At 51.8% G+C, this 14,649-nt stretch overlaps 1 protein-coding gene across 2 annotated transcripts; it reads right to left on the minus strand.

Annotated features, from left to right (window-relative positions):
- Nucleotides 1-497: 497 nt before the first annotated feature.
- On the minus strand, nucleotides 498-10,592 carry snrpa (small nuclear ribonucleoprotein polypeptide A). Of its 2 annotated transcripts, none has more exons than XM_078431227.1 (7): nucleotides 10,574-10,592; nucleotides 7,552-7,638; nucleotides 6,211-6,383; nucleotides 5,055-5,222; nucleotides 3,502-3,675; nucleotides 2,557-2,645; nucleotides 498-1,219 (listed from the first exon to the last, which is right to left on the minus strand). In XM_078431227.1, exons 2-7 carry the CDS (start codon nucleotides 7,622-7,624, stop codon nucleotides 1,060-1,062), a joined length of 837 nt encoding a protein of 278 aa, XP_078287353.1. In that variant the 5' UTR covers nucleotides 7,625-7,638; nucleotides 10,574-10,592; the 3' UTR covers nucleotides 498-1,059. The 2 variants fall into 2 exon arrangements, with proteins under 2 accessions (XP_078287353.1, XP_078287352.1); XM_078431226.1 differs by lacking the exon at nucleotides 10,574-10,592 and adding an exon at nucleotides 10,436-10,572.
- Nucleotides 10,593-14,649: the final 4,057 nt, after the last annotated feature.

A 14,649-nucleotide genomic window follows, 5' to 3' on the forward strand; every position in this document is an offset into this window, starting at 1 on the left:
GTTGGGATAGTTCCTGTCTCAAGACAGCTGAATAATTAGCTGAAGACCCTCCTCTGGCAGCTCATTCCATACACCCACCACCCTTTGTGTGAAAATGTTACCCCCCCAGATTCTTAGATCTTTTCCCCTTCACCTTAAACCTGTCCTCTGGTCCTCGATTCCCATACTGTGGGCAAGAGACTCTGTGCATCTACCCAAATGAAATTCTATATGGAGAACAAATATACTGATCATCCAAATATACTGATTACACAGTGCTGGTGTAACTTTGCGGCTCTGGAAGCATCTGTGGAGGTCTGAAGGGTCTCGACCCGAAACGTCACCCATTCTTTCTCTCCGGAGATGCTGCCTGTCCCGCTGAGTTACTCCAGCATTGTGTGACTAGTGGAGGGGATAGATAGATGATGCTTTGGATCGGGACCCTCTTCAGCTAATTATCCAGCTCCGCAACACTAAAAACCAGATCTCAGGGCATAAATAAACACACGCACAGCAGGTTATATATAAAAAAACATTTTATTTTTGGAAAGCTCCAGGTGCAATGTCATTGAGACTCTGGGTGAACAGCTTTCTCGGTGTGATTAAGCAAACTGTTGCCTCAGTCAGCCAGACATTCATTTCATTCACTCAAAGCTGCAGGCTAATCAGGGCAGACTAACTCAAAGAAACTGAGTGGAGAGGAAGCTCCATCCAATTCCTTAAGTCAGGGTTAAGGCCATTGCCAGTTTGGGAAGGAACGGGGCGAGTCAGATTGATGTACTGGGCCAGGTACAGAACAACATCCATAACACAATCTGAACATGCACCAGCAGAACACTCAGCTCCACCAAGCAAGATGCTTGCCACTCTCACACGGGGCACGCTGGAACTCTTGTAGAGTCCACTGGGGCAGGGTGCATCTGCTAAGATGAACACGAGGGCCTCTTCACCCTCACTTACCTGAGGCACCTGAACTTTCGAATCTAATACACAAACCAATCATTTCACTAATTATATAAAAAACACAAAAGGTCTTTGAAAGCAAAGCCAAGATTAACCAGTGTGATCCACTTGATGCCCTCATTTCTTTGCGAAAGAGATCTTCATTGCATTTGACTGTGTGATCTTGAACCCTTGCAATGCGTCTCGTGCTGCCCCCGCTTGCACCTCATTGTCGAACTCCACGAAGGCGATGTCATGGCGGCCCGGCACCAAGCGCACCTCCTTAAAGCCGGGGAACCTGGAGGCGAGAGGCAGAGGGTCAGTGGAGCACAAGGCAACCGTCACAGCCAGCCCAGCCCCCTCTCTGGGAGCCCCAACGTGAGTTTACAGTTCATTAAAGCTCAAGCAGACATGGAGATGTGGCAGCTGGTCATGGATAACACCAAAACACCCCAACCTTCAAGACTTGCACTGTGGGATTTATTTTGTTTTATATTCATAGACTGAAACAAACATATCTGAAGCAAACGAGTGGCTGCATATCACTCCCTCAGTCTGTCTAGACCTTGCAATGCTTCTCAGCTGGGGAGCTCAACTTAAACTACCCTTTGACAAGGAGCAGCACGCTACAGTGCAGCCCCTACAGACTCATTATCAGCAAAGATCTTTGCTGTACCACAAACACAGAATGGCAGCATCAACAACCCAACCCCATGTGAAGGCTAGTATATGGCTCCATAGGTGTTCACCCCTTCTAGCCCAAGGGAACTCTTGTTTTAATCAACAGCTCTAGGGCAGCACAGCAGTAGAGTTGCTGCCTTACATGGCTTGCAGCGCCGGAGGCCCAGGTTCGATCCCGACTCTGAGTGCTGTCTGTGTGGAGTTTGTACGTTCTCCCCGTGACCTGCGTGGGTTTTCTCCGAGATCTTCGGTTTCCTCCCACACTCCAAAGATGTGCAGGTATGTAGATTAATTGGCTTGGTAGAAGTGTAAATTGTCCCTAGTGTGTGTAGGATAGTGTTTATGTGCAGGGATCGCTGGTCAGCATGGACTCGGTGGGCCGAAGGGCCTGTTTCCGCTCTATATCTCGAAACTAAACCAAGCTCTCCAGACAAATTCACCAAGTTCCTAAACAGAATAAGACTGCTCCTGGGTAGGAGGCAGCTGAAGGTTAAAATGGCAGTTAATGGAAAAGACACTGTTGGAGGGCAAACACCCCAACAATAAAACAGAAAATACTGGAAACACTCGCAGGCCAGGCAGCATCTGTGGAAAGTGAAAGTAAGAAACCAAACTTTAAGTTGTTAAAAGGGACCATCCTTGCAAAGTTCTCTCACTTTCCTTGTTCATAATGACCCAAAACATTAGATGTTTCTACCGCTACACCTGCTAAGCATTTCCAGCATTTAATTTTCACCTCCTCCCCCAAAGCTGGAAGGTTAGAAGGGACCAGGGAATCCTTTCCACGCAGTATCACCACTCTGCGAACCTCAGCTTCAAAAGAAAACCGTCCTGCCCTTGGCACCAACAACTCTGGCCTCTCCAGCTACATCCGTACATTTGTTTAGCTCCCGTCATCCCGCCTCAAAATCGCAGTTGAAGGACCAGCCATTTTCAGCCCCTTCTGGTACTTACTGGTTGAAAAGCATGGACAGCATCAGCTCATTGGTCTCCTCAGGCAGGTTGGTCAGGAAGAGGATGTGGTTGGGTGGATTTTCAGACACCTGGAAAACAAAGATGGCAGTCAGCTTCCAAGCAAGTCCCTCTCACCACAGGAGGTGCTGTAGTGAGACTATGTGTAGGAAGGAACTGCAGATGCTGGTTTACACCAAAGATAGACACAAAACACTGGAGTAACTCTGCGGGTCAGGCAGCATCTCTGGAGAGAAAGAATGGATGACGCTTTGGGTCGAGACCCTTCTTCAGACTGAAGAAGGGTCTCGACCCGAAACGATACCCATTCCTTCTCGCCACAGATGCTGCCTGACCCGCAGAGTTACTCCAGTGTTTTGTGTCTATTTGCAGTTAGACTTTGCTCAACGAGCTGCTCCTCCAACTCTTCCATCCACTTCCCCAATGTCATGTCCTTCATTAACTGCCCGACTCCAACAGCTAAACCTAAAGCTGCTTAGCAGCTCAGCTCAAGCACTGAGCTCTGCTGTGTAACGGAACGCTACAGAAGATTAGCAGAAATAAACCATGGCCACAGCCAAAGGAATCCCAGTTTATCAAAATGGATGATTTAGAACTTTAATTTGGGCCAATCATTTATAATTCAGAGAGTAATGAAGAGCAAAAATTTGGCAATATTTTTATAAAATATAACCGTAACAAATTGGAGCATTACTTTTAGGGTCCCGTGCAGTGTTCCCCCCACACCCCCCAAAAAGAAGTTTTAAACACTGGGCAGCAAGGATACACTCTCTGAGCAGGGAGGGAAGCCACAGAAAACAGGAAGGGAATTTGGAGTATTATGAGCAGTTTTGGGCCCCATACCTAATGAGGGATTTTCATTCAGAATTTGTCCGAATGTCAAAGTATCTTTTCCCCCATCAGCTAAAAGACCAACTGAACACTCACCGTCTGAGCAGGAGGTGGCATCTGCCCAGCCATCATTTGGCCAGGAGGAATGGACCCAGGTGGCATCTGGCCAGGTGCCATCCCAGGGGGAGGCATCATGCCAGGTGGTGGCATGTAGGGAGGCTGCCCTGACATTGGCATCATCCGTGGGGCTTGGTTCATCATCGGCATGCCCTGGAACAAACAAACAAAGCAATGAATGAACAGAGACTGCAAATTCTACAGCAACAAGCAGTGCATTAACAAGCCACCCATTACCCTCTTGGTTCTTTACCCTCCACTGCCAATAACCATCTTACCCTAACCACAGATCCAGGTTCCAGACACCTTCTGGAGGTGCCGCTGAGAAGTCGAGTCCGGTGACTCGCGGGCCAGAGGCAGAGCCTCGCGGGGTTGGGAAGCCCGAGGCCATCGGTGCCTGGGTTGACAGAGCCCGCGGCTGGGACCTGGGTCGGTGCCACAGAGAGGACTCAGCAGCATTAATGGAGAGACCGGTGCGGCGGTCGATGATGGCGTCGACCGAAGGATGGACACATGGAGGTGAGGATGCCGCTGCCGAGGGAAGGAACAAAGGTGGACCCGGTGTGGGGGACCACCGTCAGGGAGGAGGGAGAGGAACAAAGCGGGAACTGGCACGGGGGGGGGGGGGGGTTGTAATTTTGTAAACCCCCTTTATAGGCGACTATGGACAAGTAAAGAATTTCACTATGACTTGTCACATGTGACAATAATGTATTCAAGAGTTCTGCCTCTCCAATATTGCCTCTCAGACCCTTGCCTCTCCAATATTGCCTCTCAGACCCTTGCCTCTCCAATATTGCCTCTCAGACCCTTGCCTCTCCAATATTGCCTCTCAGACCCTTGCCTCTCCAATATTGCCTCTCAGACCCTTGCCTCTCCAATATTGCCTCTCAGACCCTTGCCTCTCCAATATTGCCGTGATTATATAAGCACAGAGGACATTTTAGGAGGTGGTGAAACTTAAAGGTTACTAATAAGCAAAACTAAACATCAGTTCCTGAGAATGCCAACTGAGCCGGTATGCTTCATCCACAGAAGCCCACTGGGATCAGCAGACGGAACTGACTGCAGGGAAGAGAAGGAAAATCATCAATTCCACTGGTTTTGCCCAAGTTTGAACTATTTTCTCCAGAGATTCTGCCTGACCCGCTGAGTTATTTCAGCATTATATGTCTAGCAAACTGTGATTGTTCTTAAAAGAGACTTCTATTATTCAAAATTAAGCCAATTTAAAAAAATCAAGTGAAAATACAAGCCTTACTTGGAAAAGACACAAAACGCTCTGCTGACTGGGATGAGTCGGTCAGAGTTGGCTGATCAACACTACGAGCAATGAAACATTGGCAATGAAATGGTTCAGCGTGGCAGACAGTGACTACCCCTTTAGCCTGCAACCTTCTCACTGTGGGTTACAAGTGTTGCCACTTTAGAATATGAGAGAGCCTACACAGCACAGCCAGCACGTGTCAGATCCAGCCACTGAACAAGTTACTCATTCCCATTCAGATTGTGTCCTAGATTGTCACACTTACCGAGACGGGAGAGGGTACAGCATTGGCTATTAGCGGGGCATTTGCCTTCTTATTGACAGATGGTTCCGGAGCCTTCACCTTCCTCTTCTCCTTCTTCCGGTCACGTTCCACATAGGTGCCCTTCATCTTGGCTATGATATCAGAATCAGTTTTTGAATACTGGATCCTCTGTTGACAAGGGGAAAATCACTGAAATGTCACAGACCACTGACAGGAAGAGAAGTTGTGTCCTGAGGTTCAAGCCCCAGCTTCAGCAGAGTGGGCTCACTGCACTCCTGAATCCACTCCTGAATCCACTCCTGGATCAATACTTTTGTTTCATTTGCAGCTAAGAAAGCTGTGTAGAGAATACCGAGTTATAGTACACGAATACCACATTATAGCAGCGGAGAAAGAAAGGGGTGAGTATCAGCTGAAAGCCATTCTAACTGTCTAATGTGGGGCTAGGACTTCAGTCAAATCTCTGGTTCAATAGAAACAGGCTGCACCCTGGATTAGTTGAAGGGTTCAAGGGAAAGCAAATAGGCACGCATGGGAGACATTAGGAACTGCAGATGGTGGAGGGGAGGTATGGAATTTACTGCCAGAGGAGGTGGTTGAGTCAGATACTATAACAACATTTATTACACATTTAGACAGGCACGTGGATAGAAAGGGTTTAGAGGAATATGGGCCAAACACAGGCAGGCAGGTCGGACTAGTGCAGATGGGGCATTTTGGTCAATTTGGGACGAAGGGCCTATTTCCATGCTGAATAACTCTGACTTGAGCAAAATACAAAATGCAGTAGGAGCTTAGACAGCATTTGTGGAGGGAATGAACAGGTGACGTCACGGGTAGGGGCCCTTCTTCAAACCAAATTTCAGACCAGTGTGAAGACGGGTCTCGACTCGAAACGTCATCTGTCCATTCCCTCCAGAGAAACTCCCTATCCTGCCAAGTTCCACCAGCATTTTGTGTTAAGCACACAAAGGAGAAGTTGTACTGACAAGGTTATTTGATGTTGAGCAGAGCAACCACACCAGAACATGCGAGGTGGGTCAAATGCTTCAACTGCAGGCCTGCCAGAGGGGCATTATGAATGAAACACAAGGAGACCAGCGTCACACACTTCAGTATCGCCGAGAATAGAACACAATCATCATGCGGAACTCACCATTGGCTTGTCATAAAACGGAAACCCTTGCATGGACCTCAGGGCATTGGTAGCACTGCTGACCTCCTTGAAAATGACAAAGGCCTGCCCTCGCATCTTCAGGTTCCTAGCGACAAGGATGTCCAGAATCTGGCCAAACTGGGAGAAGATGGCATAGAGGGACTTCTTCAGCTCTGGAGAGACACAGACCTCAATCAGCTTCTGTTGCCACTCAACATAGATTGGCAAGTATCATCAGACCTCAACCAGTGCCATAACCTGAGTTCATTAGCGTGCAGGTTGATAGTAATCCATTTTGCTTACACACGTCAGCATAGCACAGCAAATTACTCCATGTTATAAAAACGCTCAGGCACTTGGGCTGCAGGAACCACACCGCTAGAGCATCAACGGGCGGCACGGTGGCGCAGCGGTAGAGTTGCTGCCTTACAGCGAATGCAGCGCCGGAGACTCAGGTTCGATCCTGACTACGGGCGCCGTCTGTAGGGAGTTTGTACGTTCTCCCCGTGACCTGCGTGGGTTTTCTCCGAGATCTTCGGTTTCCTCCCACACTCCAAAGACGTACAGGTATGTAGGTTAATTGACTGGGTAAATGTTAAAAAATTGTCCCTAGTGTGGTAGGATAGTGTTAATGTGCGGGGATCGCTGGGCGGCGCGGACTCGGTGGGCTGAAGGGCCTGTTTCCGCGCTGTATCTCTAAATCTAAAACAAAATCTAAAAAACCCAATGCATGGAAAGAATCGATGGGCTATGCTCCCTTAAACAAGTGGCGAATCAAGGGACAAATGTAAAATTATGATGGAGTTTAAAGAGTGATAGATGGAGGGGTTTGCTGTTAGCAGCTCCTATAAAAAAGGTCGCTGGGATAAAAGTCAGTTACAAGTCTTTTAAGGGTCACATGAAAAATGTGTTTACCGCAAACAGTTACATGGTGTGATTGGTAGGAAAATAACTGCAGATGCTGGTTCAAATTGAAGGTAGACACAAAAGGATGGAGTAACTCAGCGGGTCAGGCAGCATCTCAGGAGCGAAGGAATGGGTGACGTTTCGGGTCGAGACCCTTATGGGTCACCCATTCCTTCGCTCCTGAGATGCTGCCTGACCCGCTGGGTTACTCCAGCATTTTTGGTCTGCATGGTGTGATTTGCTACAATGGGAATAGTTCAGTTCCTCTTGAAAAATAAGGCTGTTAAATACAAGGGAGAGTCGAAAACGATGATGAAGTATGGACCAGTTGGTTCAAATTGCCATTTCCTTGCCACCCTCAAGACCTGATGTCAAACGCACAGAGGTGCAATAGCAGAAGATGCTATTGCATCCAGTTACTCCCCAAACACTTACCATCTTTCTTAATCTTCTCATTCAGATTATTGATGTAGATGGTGTGGTTGGGACGGGTGTCCTGGACAGACATGGCTCTTCACCAAACTAAATTGAGATTCAAAACAAGGAAAAAAACTGATCAGTCACAACCTAACCACTATCCCTGCAAGCCAAATCTTGTCACTGCTACAGAATACCAACAAACAAATCACACCAGGAGAGCAAAGGTTTACCTGAAATCACAAATATAAATCCAAACACAGCAACTTGTGAAATCTTATAAATCCTAAAGTATTTTGGCCTTGAGCAGGAAAGATCAACACAGACCCTAACTAGTTTACAGACATCAAACAAAAGGATCCAATGTAATATGGAGATGCAAGAGATTGCAGACGGTGGGATCTTGAACAAACAGCAGACTGCTGGAGGAACCCAGCAGGACAGGCTGAGGGAAATGGCCAGATGAAATTTTGGGTCAGGATCCTTCTTCAGATTGTGTGAAGAGTCCTGACTGGAAAAGCCTGTCCATTTCAATCCATCTCACCCGCTGTGTTCCTCCCAGTTTGTTTGTTTTTAGTCCAACATGGGTGCAAAGCGACTCTGAATGGATTGAAGTCCCCCAAGCAGGCCCATCGTACTGCAATGAAACAATGCCACTCCCGTCCCAACTCAACCTGTTGGGTTACTCCAGCACTTTGTGGCTTAAACCTGCATCTGCACTTTTTTAATGCCCTCTCTACACCATGTTCAGTCACATCCCACATTCTGCCTCTCCTCAGAACTGCTCCCCACTGTAGCCCTTATGTTAATAACCCTATCATCCCCAAACGCCAACACCACTCACCCCTGTCCTCCCTCCCACTCCACCCTCTCCTACAAACCCCTTCCTCACCCCAACTTACCCACCCCTGCTTCTTTCCTCCCTCCCTTACTCACTACCCACCCCTTCCCTCCCAAACCAGCCCTTTCCCCATCCCTCCCTCTCCGGCTATTACTCCCCCTACTCAGACAAAGTCTCCCCCAGCCACACCCCCCACCAACTCAAGGCTCACCCCTCACCCACTCCAGCCAAGTCCAGGCTCACCCCCCACCCACTGCAGTCAAGTCCAGGCTCACCCTCGGCCAAGCCACTCCAAGCTCACCCCCAGCCTCACCCCCCACCCACTCCAGGCTCACCCCTAGCCTCACCCCCCACCCACTCCAGGCCTACCCCTAGCCTCACCCCCCACCCACTCCAGGCTCACCCCTAGCCTCACCCCCCACCCACTCCAGGCTCACCCCTAGCCTCACCCCCCCCACCCACTCCAGGCTCACCCCCCACCCACTCCAGGCTCACCCCTAGCCTCACCCCCCACCCACTCCAGGCCTACCCCTAGCCTCACCCCCCACCCACTCCAGGCTCACCCCTAGCCTCACCCCCCACCCACTCCAGGCCTACCCCTAGCCTCACCCCCCACCCACTCCAGGCTCACCCACAGCCTCACCACCCACCCACTCCAGGCTCACCCCCACCCACTCCAGGCTCACCCCCCACCCACTCCAGGCTCACCCCTAGCCTCACCCCCCACCCACTCCAGGCTCACCCCCCACCCACTCCAGGCTCACCCGCAGCCTCACCCCCCACCCACTCCAGGCTCACCCCCCACCCACTCCAGGCTCACCCCCCACCCACTCCAGGCTCACCCCTAGCCTCACCCCCCACCCACTCCAGGCTCACCCGCAGCCTCACCCCCCACCCACTCCAGGCTCACCCCCCCCACCCACTCCAGGCTCACCCCCCCCACCCACTCCAGGCTCACCCCCCCACCCACTCCAGCCTCACCCCCCACCCACTCCAGCCTCACCCCCCACCCACTCCAGGCTCACCCCTAGCCTCACCCCCCACCCACTCCAGGCCTACCCCTAGCCTCACCCCCCACCCACTCCAGGCTCACCCCTAGCCTCACCCCCCACCCACTCCAGGCTCACCCCTAGCCTCACCCCCCCCACCCACTCCAGGCTCACCCCCCACCCACTCCAGGCTCACCCCCCACCCACTCCAGGCTCACCCCTAGCCTCACCCCCCACCCACTCCAGGCCTACCCCTAGCCTCACCCCCCACCCACTCCAGGCTCACCCCTAGCCTCACCCCCCACCCACTCCAGGCCTACCCCTAGCCTCACCCCCCACCCACTCCAGGCTCACCCACAGCCTCACCACCCACCCACTCCAGGCTCACCCCCACCCACTCCAGGCTCACCCCCCACCCACTCCAGGCTCACCCCTAGCCTCACCCCCCACCCACTCCAGGCTCACCCGCAGCCTCACCCCCCACCCACTCCAGGCTCACCCCCCACCCACTCCAGGCTCACCCCCCACCCACTCCAGGCTCACCCCTAGCCTCACCCCCCACCCACTCCAGGCTCACCCGCAGCCTCACCCCCCACCCACTCCAGGCTCACCCCCCCCACCCACTCCAGGCTCACCCCCCCCACCCACTCCAGGCTCACCCCCCCACCCACTCCAGCCTCACCCCCCACCCACTCCAGCCTCACCCCCCACCCACTCCAGCCTCACCCCCCACCCACTCCAGCCTCACCCCCCACCCACTCCAGCCTCACCCCCACCCCCGCCACTCCAGGCTCACCCCCCCCACCCACTCCAGCATCACCCCCACCCCCGCCACTCCAGGCTCACTCACCCAAACTCCGCCCCGCCCCGCCCCCCCCCTAAAAGCCCATCAGACGCACTCGCCTCCTGCTCGCCCCCGGGCTGACCGGTATCGGAAGCCCCGCCCGCCCGCCGGGCCCTCTCCCCGCTCGGTAAGATGGCGGCCGTGGGGCCACGTGGGAGGGAGGGAGGGAGGGAGGGAGGGAGGGAGGGGGGCCGGGTCCCGCGTGTACCCGCCGCTCCCCCGACTCACAATGGCCTCCGCCGCTCGATGTCCCGCCGTCAATCGTGTCCCCGACCCCGCCGATGCAACGTCGCGCCCCGAGCCTCCGCCTGTGTCTCTCCCCCACCGAGCTGCGCGCCGCCGCTCGCTCCAACCGTGCCCGCGCACCTCCAACCGCCGCCGCCGCTCGCGCACCAACCGCCGCCCGCGCACCAACCGCCGCCCGCTCTCCCTATGTCCCACCCCCGCCCGCTCCCTATTGGCCGGCCGCGCCGCCTAGCCGCGCGCTGATTGGCTGCCGCCACCGTCGATCCTCACCCTGCTAGCGGAAAGACCCGCCAAAACCACCGCCGCCCCTTCAACTCCGCGGTTTCCCACCGAGTTCATTCACGTCCCGCCACCGCGGCAACAATCCTGTCAGGCACAAAAGCCCGCACCTTGTTTGATTTTTTTAATTTTTTTATTTGAACGTTTGTGGAACCTGATCGAGGTGGAGCCCGCCGATTGGTGGGCGCAGATGTCAATAACGACGCTGTGAACCAATCGGGCGAAGGGAGCGACCTGAACGGTCCCGCCCCCGCCACGGTGACGTAATTACCCCCCCCCCCCCCTCCATCTGCTGAGTTCAGCTCTTCTGTAGTCAAGTCAATTTTATTTATACAGCACATTTAAAAACAACCCACGTTGACCAAAGTGCTGTAAATCAGTTCAGGTACTGAGTACCACCGTGCAGGAAGGAACTGCAGATGCTGGATTACATACACCGAACATAGACACAGAGTGCTGGAGTAACTCAGCGGGTCAGGCAGCATCTGTGGTGAGACATGGACAGGTGACGTTTCTAGATAAGTCCTTCCTTCTATCCAGCCCTCCCTCCAACAGGTGTCAAGAAGGACGATGATGTATGGGGAGAAGGCAGGAGAATGGAGTTAGGAGGGAGAGATAGATCAGCCATGATTGAATGACGGGTCAGGCAGCATCTCGGGAGAGAAGGAATGGGTGACGTTTCAGGTCTCGACCCAAAACGTCACCCATTCATTCCTTCTCTCCCGAGATGCTGCCTGACCCGCTGAGTTACTCCAGCATTTTGTGAATAAACACCTTCGATTTGTACCAGCACCTGCAGTTATTTTCTTATACTACATGATTGAATGGCGGAGTAGTCCATGGGCCAAATGGCCTGATTCCACTCCTATTCCATAGCAGGAGTGGAATCGGATGGATCATAAGTTACAGAGTCATAGACAATAGACGCAGGAGTGTAAGAAAATAACTGCAGATGCTGGTACAAATCGAAGGTGTTTATTCACAAAACGCTGGAGTAACTCAGCAGGTCAGGCAGCATCTCGGGAGAGAAGGAATGGGTGACGTTTTGGGTCGAGTCCCTTCTTCAGACTGATGCAGGAGAAGGCCATTTGGCCCTTCGAGCCAGCACCACCATTCAATGTGATCATGGCTGATCATTCTCAATCAGTACCCCGTTCCTGCCTTCTCTCCATACCCCCTGACTCCGCTATCCCTAAGAGCTCTATCCAGCTCTCTCTTGAATGTATTCAGAGAATTGGCCTCCACTGCCTTCTGAGGCAGTGAATTCCACAGATTCATAACTCTCTGACTGAAAAAGTTTTTCCTCATCTCCGTTCTAAATGGCCTACCCCTTATTCTTAAACTGTGGCCCCTGGTATCATAGAGTAATACAGCATGAAAACAGGCCCAACTTGCCCACACTGGCCAACATGTCCCAGCTACACTAGTCCCACCTGCCCGCATTCGGTCCATATCCCTCCAAACCTGTCCTATCCATGTACTGTCTAACTGTTTCTTAAACGTTGGGATAGTCCCAGCCTCAACTACCTTCTCTGGCAGCTCGTTCCATATACCCACCACCCTTTGTGTGAAAAAGTTACCCCTCAGATTCCTGTTAAATCTTCTCCCCTTCTCCTTAAACCTGTGCCTTTTGGTCCTCGAGTCACCTACTCAGAGCAAGAGATTGTGCTTCTACCCAATCTATTTTTCTCATGATTTTATGCACCTCTATAAGATCACCCCTCAATCCTCCTGTACTTCAAGGATTGGAGTCCCAGCCTACTCAACCTCTCCCTATAGCTCAGATCCTCTAGTCCGGGCAGCATCCTTGTAAATCTTCTCTGTACCCTTTCAAGCTTGACAACATATTTCCTACAACGTAGTGCTCAAAACTGATCACAATACCCTAAATGTGGCCTCACCAACATCTGACACAACTGCTTCATGACCTCCCAACTTCTATACTCAATACTCTGACTGATAAAGGCCAATGTGCCAAAAGCCTTTTTGACCACCCAATTTACCTGTGACTACAAGTTCATAGATGTTAGGAGCAGAATTAGGCCATTCGGCCCATCATGGCTGATCTATCTTTCCCTCTTAACCCCCTTTCTCCTGTCGGTTCTCCATAACCCCTGACACCCGTATAATTAAGAATCCATTTCTCTGCCTTAAAAATATCCATTGACTTGGCCTCCACAGCCTTCTGCAGTAAAGAATTCCACAGATTCACCACCATTTGACTAAAGAAATTCCTCCTCATCTCCTTTCTAAAGGAACGTCCTTTAAATCTGAGGCTATAACTTCTGGTCCTAGACTCTCCCACTAGTGGAAACATTCTCTCCACATCCGCTCTATCCAAGCCTTTTACTATTCGGTAAGTTTCAATGAGGTCCCCCTTCATCCTTCTAAACTCCAGCGAGTAGAGGCACAGTGGCTTCCAGCACTCACCGTATGTTAACCCACTTATTCCTGGGATCATTCTCGTAAACTTCATCTGGACCCTCTCCAATGCCAGCACATCCTTCCTCAGATATGGTGTTGGAGAGGGGTTGGGAATGGAGTTGGGTGAAAGGATGGAGAGGGGGAGGTAGAGTGGGATGGGATGGCGAGAGGTTGGATAGAAAGAGTTGAGATTGGTGTTGGAAGATGGGTGGGATGGTGAGAGGGAGACACGAGAACCCAGCACATCCCCTCTCACCATCCCGGGCTAAATCAAAAGTGCTGGAGGAACTCAGTGGATCAGGCAGCATCTGCAGATGGAATGGACAGATGATGTTTTGGGTTGGGACCCTTTTTCAGATTGATAATGAGTCTGAAGAAGGGTCCTGACTCGAAACGTCCTCTGACCATTCTCCACACAGATGCTGTCTGATCCACTGAGTTCCTCCAACCCTTTCTTATTTCGCTTAAGATTCCAGCATCTGCAGTTTCTTTTGTCTCCCTCTCATCACTCCACTCACCATCTCTACATCCCTTCTTCCACAACCCTCTCTTCCACCTTCTCTCAATCCAATCCCCGCCTCACCTCTTCGCTCCGTCACTTAGACCAGTTCTATGTTATCCCACTTTCTCATCCGCTCCCTACGCACTAGGGGAAGTTTACTGAGGGCCAATCAACCTACAAACCTGCACGTCTTTGGGATGTGGGAAGAAACCGGAGCACCTGGAGAAAACCCACGTGGTCACAGGGAGAACTTACAAAGTTCCAAACACATTCAGTAGGGCGGCACGGTGGCATAGCGGTAGAGTTGCTGCCTTACAGCGAATGCAGCGCCGGAGACTCGGTTCGATCCTGACTACGGGCGCCGTCTGTACGGAGTTTGTACGTTCTCCCCGTGACCTGCGTGGGTTTTCTCCAAGATCTTCGGTTTCCTCCCACACTCCAAAGACGTGCAGGTATGTAGGTTAATTGACTGGGTAAATGTAAAAATTGTCCCTGGTGTGTGTAGGATAGTGTTAATGTTCGGGGATCGCTGTGCGGCACGGACTCGTTGGGCCGAAGGGCCTGTTTCCGCGCTGTATCTCTAAATCTAAATCTAAAAAATCTAAACTCTGTACCCGAGGTCAGGATCGAACCTGGGTCTCTGGCGCTGTGAGGCTGCAGTCTTACCGCTGTACCACCCTCCCTAATGACAACTGCATTCCCCTTCCCGCACCTTGCTCGGTATCATCCTGCACTCTCTCATCTATCCTCAGCACTGATCCCTACTCTCGTCCTTGCCCCAATAACCCTACGTCCCAGTCCGTGACGAATGCAGGAATTAAAACCTAGACTGATTGCCACTATTTTTTCTCTAGCGTCTGCATCATAACCTGTTGGTTCGGGATTCCCGTTGCTCTGATTGCTGAAGAAAAGTTGGCATAGACAGATTGAAAAAGACCAACATCCAGAGGATACCCAGCCGGTCTAATTAAACCATTGAAGCGTGAATTAA

Source organism: Rhinoraja longicauda, chromosome 41 (genome assembly GCF_053455715.1).
Source record: "Rhinoraja longicauda isolate Sanriku21f chromosome 41, sRhiLon1.1, whole genome shotgun sequence".
Classification (NCBI taxonomy): domain Eukaryota; kingdom Metazoa; phylum Chordata; class Chondrichthyes; order Rajiformes; family Arhynchobatidae; genus Rhinoraja; species Rhinoraja longicauda.

Excerpts from the sequence above, each read along its gene's own strand:
- snrpa (XM_078431227.1), bottom strand. The coding sequence starts at position 7,624 with ATGTCTGTCCAGGACACCCGTCCCAACCACACCATCTACATCAATAAT. Across the intron at positions 6,384-7,551 it reads TGAGAAGATTAAGAAAGATG|AGCTGAAGAAGTCCCTCTAT; the intron begins GTAAGTGTTTGG and ends GTGTCTCTCCAG. Across the intron at positions 5,223-6,210 it reads CGTTTTATGACAAGCCAATG|AGGATCCAGTATTCAAAAAC; the intron begins GTGAGTTCCGCA and ends CCTTGTCAACAG.